Source organism: Condylura cristata, unplaced genomic scaffold, assembly GCF_000260355.1.
Source record: "Condylura cristata isolate star-nosed mole 26May11 unplaced genomic scaffold, ConCri1.0 scaffold00025, whole genome shotgun sequence".
NCBI lineage: Eukaryota > Metazoa > Chordata > Mammalia > Eulipotyphla > Talpidae > Condylura > Condylura cristata.
Window position 1 is genome coordinate 31,771,981 of NW_004567126.1, and position 6,572 is coordinate 31,778,552.

Here is a 6,572-nt window from a genome sequence, read left to right on the forward strand (position 1 = left end):
ACAGCCGCGCTTCCGCGGAGAAGCGGGATAACAGCGAGCCCGCCCGCGGCCCGGCCGGCGGCACGAACCTGCCACAGCAGCAGAGCAGGCTGCAGGCCGAGCCGCTGCCCCTGCGGAACTTGCCGGACGTGGGGCTGTCGTGGCACTGCGCGATGTAGGCCTGGAGCTCGCTCTCCTCGGCGCCCGCACTGCCGGGGTGCTGGGGACACGGAGCAGGCCCGCGCGCGTGAGTGGGGCTCCCCAGAGGCCCGTCCCCGGGGTCCCAGCTGCACCTGCAGTGCCCCCACTCCTCCTGTGGGCCCCACTGCGCCGGCCCTAAGTGCGGGCACACCCCCCACAGGGCCAGATGCCTGCTGGGTTGGGGTGCACAGGGGCCCCGACACACCAGGCTGCTCCGTGTATGGCTGTCAGGTGCCACAGCAGGACCCAGGCTCCTCCCGGAGGTGCCAGCCTGTGCCTCCAGCCGGAGGCTGGTTTCCAGCCAGCCCCTCCCCGCCAAGCTTGGGGGCCACCGTGTCTTCCTCAAGCCCTTTCTGGCTACCGAGCTGTTGCTCTGAAGCAACAGCCCCGTGGGTTCCCCTCTCTTCCATCTAGAACCTTCTGAGATGACAGAAAGGCCTCATCTCTCTGCTGCCCCACAGGTGGGTGTGTGAATGGGGACTTGAGTTTGAAACTGCATTTCACTTGCATTAAAATGAAAATGTAAATAGTCCTGGCACTAGAGACTAGAATAAGCGCTCTCTAGACACTTTCGGGACTCACCCCCATACCTTTAGACCGGGGGCCCTCTGTGACCTGCCATGCTGCCCCATACTGCCCACAGCCGTCTTCACATCTCCCGTCTTGCCCGCTGGCTGGGACAGACTCCCGGTCACCTAAGCGCCTGCCCCGCTCACGCCCGCTAGCATCCCCTGGACCTGCCGCCTCAGCACCGGCTCTGCCTCGGCCCTCTCCCGGCCCGGCTCCCTGGACCCAGAGGCCACCGCAGAGGCCCAGGAGCGGGGTTTCCAGAAGCAGCGCCTGTCTGCAGGCGCACTACCGGGCTTGCTTTCCTGCTGGCAAAAGCAGAGGCAGGTGCCCCACCAGGAAGCGGGGAGCCCCCGCCACGCAAACAAAGCGGCCGCCACGGCAGTGTACTGATCCTGCGTGGCCCGGGCTCTGAAAAGCGCTCCCCTGGGCTCGCGGTGCCCACATGCTCCCCTGCGGGTCTCCCTCGCCCGGCGTGTCCCCAGGGCCCCACTACGCCGAGGCGAGGCCCGCGGGAGCGGCACGCTGACCTTGATGGTGTCGTAGGCGCCCGTGATGAGGGCGATGAAGAGGCTGAGCACCATGTAGATGAAGAGGCTGATGAAGGAGTAGAGGTAGAGCTGGGAGAAGAGCCAGACCAGGCTGCTGCGGCCCTGCTGGGCCTGCATGGCGGCGAACGTCACGAACATGTCGTCTCCGTTGATGAGCGAGAACAGGCACTCGGACACCATGGACAGAGAGCGGAACTGCCGTGGGCGGGCGGCCAGTCAGCGGGGTCGTGGGCGGAGGGCGCCGCGCGCAGGCCTGGTGGCGGGGTGGGGCAGTCGGGGCCACGGGCACAGAGGACAGACACAGGCGGCTCTCATGGGGCCACGGGGCTCCCGCAGTCTCGGGAGCGGCAGGGCCGGGTGTTGGGGCAGCGTGCGGGCTGCTGCTGACCTGCTGCCGCGGTGTCAGGGCGAGGTGGGCGGCTCAGGGTCGCCAGCGCCACGCAGCTGCCACGGGCTTAGGGAGGGGACGCGGGGAAGACGCCAGCGCCCCGTCTGCGGGGACGGCAGCCCTACCTTCACGTGGTACGGCCCCAGCACGATCCAGCCGCAGAAGCAGTAGCCCAGGTAGATGACGGCCACGCAGCAGCAGAAGCGCATGACGCTGGGCAGGGCCACCCGCAGGGTGGCGATGAGGATCTGCGGGCAGGCCAAGGCCAGGGGTGACCACAGAAGCTGGCGGGAGCCCAGCAGGGGCAGGGAGCGGAGGGGACCCTGGGGCACCCCTCGGCTGGGTGGGTGTGGGGGGCGGCTCCCTCGGCCCCGCCCAGGCACAGGGACCCGGGTGGCAGGGCCCAGTGACAGCCACCCACAACAGGACCTTCTGGGGGCAGGGGCGCCTCGCGGGCCACCTGCCGGGCGAGCATGAGCCCACTTGGGGGCGGGGGGCCGGGGAGCACCTCGCCACCACCCAGGAGGCCCGGCCTGTGCCTGCGAGCTCACGTTGTACTTGTGGAAGAAGGTCAGGTAGCGGATCACACCGACCCAGACGAGCAGCGTGGAGGTGCCCAGGAGGATGCTGCAGACGTCGTAGCTCGCCAGGTTCTGGGGGCGGGAGCGGCGTCAGCCCACCGGCCGGTTCCTGAGGCCTGTCCCGGGCAGGCAGCGGTGAGGGCAGGGCCGGGCAAGCAGGGCTGGTATGGCCGGGCACAACCCACCTTGGCCTCGATGCCAATCTTCATGACGGTGCCCGAGATGGTCAGCACGTCACTGGTGACCAGGAGGATGTACCAGCCGTTGACAAATTCTAGCCGTTTCCACAGGCTGATGATCCGTCCCTGGTGCCGCCGCATGAATCTGACAAACTCCTGCGGGAGCAGGCAGGGCGATGGGCCCGTGCAGACCCCACGGCCCTGCCCCAGAGTGGGTGGCTGCATCAGGGCTCACGTTCTGCAGCAGGAAGCCGCGGAGCAGCGAGCGGGCGCACAGCAGGAAGGACGCCGTGCAGGTGAGGATCACCACCACGTCAAACAGCAGCCGGAAGCTGTTGTCTCCTGTGGGGAGGGCGCAGGAGGTCCGGAGTGGGCGACTGGATGGCCCCAGGGCCTGCAGGGCGGGTTCGGGCTGGTCAGCGGACTGGTGGGGTGGCCGGGAGAGTCGGGAACCTGTCGGCTCTCATCCGGTCCTTTGGGGAGCCGCCATAGGTCAGGGTCCCTGAGCCGGGACCTGGGCTGACCTGGGCAGGCGAGGACCCCAGGCTGCACTGGTCTGGGCTTGGGGACGCCCAAGCAGGTGAGGGTCCCTGGGCAGGGCCACGCGGCTCTGGGGCTCACCGTGCCGGAAGACGCTGGGATGCTTACACTCCTGGATGTGGGCCTGGGTCTCCAGCCTGATGGGGACTCGCCCGCTATGCGCCTTGTTGTCAAACGTGATCTGCGGGGCAGCGGGGCAGAAGCTCCCAGATCCGTAGACCCATCAGGGGCCCAGTCCCCCTTCGCCCTAAGGCCCGCCAGCTGCCCCGCCCCCACGGCCCCGGGGCCGCACCAGGACACGGAAGGTGTAGCAGTCTGGGATCTCGTTGTTGATCAGGCTCTGGAGGTTGATGGTCTTCAGCTGGAAGTGGATGGTGACGTTGATGAGCCTGTCGGGGTGAGGGGGTGAGGGCTGTGCCGCCCTTCCCGCCTGCAGGGCCAGGCCACACTGCCCCCGCAGCTGACAGAGAGGGCTCACGCGCAGCGCCCCCCGGCAAGGCGGCCCCCCCACCCTGCCCCTGCTGTACTTGTGAAATTTGAGTGTGAGGTTCCTGTAGCTGGCGCTGCCTTCCGAGACGGAGAGGTCGCTGGGGGGCGGGAGGGGCCTCTCGGGCGGGTCCACATGGATGCAGTCTGAGGACAGGCGGTTAGGGAGGGCAGGAGGGGTGGGCAGGCCCAGGTCTCCCCCTCATCCCCCAGATTCCCCTCTCCCCTTATACCCACACGTTTGCCCCCATGGCCCCGCCCCAGCCGGTCCAGCCCCCCATTCCCCACGCAGACACCAGTGCCTAAAGCGCAGGCCCCGCTCCGTGAGGCCAGTGCACCCCTCTGCAGCCCGCATGGGTGCTCCTGTGTCTCGCAGCAGCAGCTGATGCCCGCTGACCGCTGCTGGGCTCAGGTCGTGTGTCGGGGGCACCCCACGGGGCCCCTTCCCACGGGGAATGCGCTCACCAGCCAGTAGCTTTAACTCGCCTAAAACCTAACACCCAGGTCCTTCTGCAGCAAGACTTCCCTAAGCATGGCTGACCCTGAGCTTCTAAGGATCCTGACGGCCTCCTCCCGGCCCGCTTCCAGCGAGCCAAGGTTTAGCGCCGCGGCCGCAGCCCCGGCAGCCGAGCCCCACCCTGTCCACTCACCAGTCACAACCATGGGGTCGATGTCGAAGGTGTCGTTCGCTGGGTCCACGTGGCCCCGGTGGTAGTAGTGCTGGCAGAGCGCCAGGGCCGAGCCGTTGGCCCAGGGGCCGCCCCCGCCCCGCACGTATGCGTAGCGGCCCAGGGACACGTCGGGGAGCAGCAGGTACTGCGGCAGGAGGAGGAGCCGTGAGCCCGCCGCCCCGTCCCCGGGCGCCCCCCCCCACCCCGGGCATCACACCTGGTCCACGGCGTGGAAGATGGCCTGGTACAGCTGCTCCCGCGTGTAGGCTGCCAGGGTGTCGTCCGCCCCATCCGAGTAGCCCAGCAGGAAGAGGTGCCGGAAGGCGACGGTGTTCTCCTCCCGGAAAGTGACCGCCAGCTGGTTGCTGAGCCCGAAGAGGATGAGCTGCCAGGAGGGACAGGGGGCGTCGGCACTGCCAGAATGGGGCTCCCCTCAGTGCATGCACAAGTGGTGGGCGGGGGAGGGGCCGCTCGTGAAGCGCACGTCCTGCCCACCAGGCCCACTGCACCCCCCTCTGCAGCCCGCATGGGCGCTCCTGTGTCTCGCAGCAGCGGCTGATGCCCACTGACCGCTGCCGGTCTCAGGTCACGTGTCAGCCCCAGACCTTCAGGGGAACCCCACAGGGCCCCTTCCCACGGTGAATGCGCTTGCAAGCCCACTACACCGGAAATTCCTTAGGGCAGGGTTTAGGGTCCTGATATCTCGGTGCCTGGCGTGGGGTGGGGGCCACCATGTTTCTAGACACTTGGCACCTCTCTCTGAGCGTCAAAAAGGCACCTCAGATTGCTGGGTTCAGTGCGCCAGCTCTGACGTCCAGCGCTGTGGGGCTTCGGCCAGGCCCGCCACCTCACTGAACCTCAGTTGCCTCACTTATGACGCAGGGACCAGAGTGATTTCCAGAGCTTCAGAGGGTGCCTGTGAGGCAAAGGCACTGCTGCCCGAAGCCCGAGGCCGTCCGAGGTCACTACTCCCTTCTGCTGCCCGGCCAAGGCCGGCCCTGCCCCCAAGACACCTTCATGACCAGCAGCCACAGGTGGCGTCCTGTGGGCCCCAGGTCTCACCTGCACGGTCACCACCAAGATCTTCACCACCTGCAGCATCAGCTTGAAGGGCTTGCGGCCCTTGGCCCGGAACTTGTCGCAGGGACTCATGAAGAAGTACTTGAGGCGGCGGCGGAGATCTTCCTCTTCTGCTGGCGTGACAGGAGCCGGGGGGGCCCCCGCCTGGGTCCCGTACCCAGGACTAGGGGTCAGGAGACGCTCTGTCTCTGTGGACATGAAGAGGGCAGAGGGTCTGAGCCCGCCTGAACGCATGCCAGCAGAGGAGGCAACATCTGCCCCAAGGAGAATTCAGAGGGATTCAAGAGAAACAAAACGGCAACTTTTTTTGGTATCTGCAACAGCCTGCTAGAAGTTACAAGCCAGGGCCGGACTACGGGTTCTCGGTTCCTCCCTCCCCAGCTCTGGCCAGATACTCTGCTTCCTCCTCTGCAACATGATCTCGCCAGAAGCTGAGGATTTGCCGCAAGGGCAGCATTTACCAAAGCCGGTAAGGATGGCAGGACGCTCCGCTGTCCCTGTTGGTGGTTAGTGGGGGACGAGCTGCTTCTGCTGGCTTCACAGGGCCTCAGGGCTTCCTGCTCATCTTCATGCCAGTGGCGTTCAAGTCAGCCACGTTCCAATTTGTTCTTGCCTTTGACAACATCCCAAAGCTAACCTTCCCCCTTAGCTTGACCTGACTGTCCTGCTGACAAGCTGGAGAAGAGGAGATGGACAACAGTGACAAGGAAGCACACTGGACGCTCCTGGAGCGCCAGCAGGTGTTCTCGCACTGCGAGCTGACACGCTGATCCGGCACTTTCCTTGCAGGCATCACACCTGCCACACTCTGGTCAGGCGCCTCCAGGCAACTCTAAGACCCAGTCTCTTCGTCTGCAGAGCAGAATGAGAGAAGGCCGCCCAGGCTGAAGCTCTGAGGGCTCTCTGAGGACTAAGTGAGACAAAGCAGCCGGGCCCAGCATCCGTGGCTGTTTAGCACAGGCTACTTTAAGCACTTCTTGTTGTCTTCACCCCTAGCCAGCCTGAAGGGAAGAGCGGGGGGTTTAGCAACTGACACTCCCCCACTGGGAGAAGCCCAGCTCGCCCCAAGGCCTGCCAGGGCCACCTGGATGAGTGTGGACACGGTCAGAACCTGTCCCGCAGGGAGGAGCCTGGGAACTTGATGCTGCTGCAGTTGTTTACAAGACATCTGGGTGGAAGCCAGAGGACAAGTCCTGGCTCCTTAGGTGGGGTCGCAGTGAAGCCACTCACACTCCTCCAGCGGGGCGCCTTTGAGGCGGCACAAAGGGTGTCCCCACACTCTCTCATGACGGGTGGAGACTGAAGACAGGGAAATGAGGCATCCCCCCGGGGGCTCGGGAAAGTTGAGC

The 6,572-nt window shown here is 66.0% G+C and overlaps 1 protein-coding gene across 1 annotated transcript in view; it reads right to left on the reverse strand.

Annotated features, from left to right (window-relative positions):
- Window positions 1-5,708, reverse strand: part of MCOLN1 (mucolipin 1) — a 7,297-nt gene extending 1,589 nt beyond the window's left edge. The window contains exons 1-12 of the mRNA XM_004688974.2: window positions 5,206-5,708; window positions 4,361-4,528; window positions 4,123-4,288; window positions 3,514-3,619; window positions 3,279-3,375; window positions 3,068-3,167; window positions 2,682-2,788; window positions 2,453-2,602; window positions 2,238-2,339; window positions 1,812-1,934; window positions 1,278-1,493; window positions 69-199 (exon numbers count right to left, since the gene is read on the reverse strand). Coding sequence (XP_004689031.2) covers window positions 69-199; window positions 1,278-1,493; window positions 1,812-1,934; window positions 2,238-2,339; window positions 2,453-2,602; window positions 2,682-2,788; window positions 3,068-3,167; window positions 3,279-3,375; window positions 3,514-3,619; window positions 4,123-4,288; window positions 4,361-4,528; window positions 5,206-5,457 — 1,718 coding nt within the window. The 5' untranslated portion in view covers window positions 5,458-5,708. The remainder of the gene's footprint in view (window positions 1-68; window positions 200-1,277; window positions 1,494-1,811; window positions 1,935-2,237; window positions 2,340-2,452; window positions 2,603-2,681; window positions 2,789-3,067; window positions 3,168-3,278; window positions 3,376-3,513; window positions 3,620-4,122; window positions 4,289-4,360; window positions 4,529-5,205) is intronic.
- Between the last annotated feature and the right edge of the window lie 864 nt (window positions 5,709-6,572).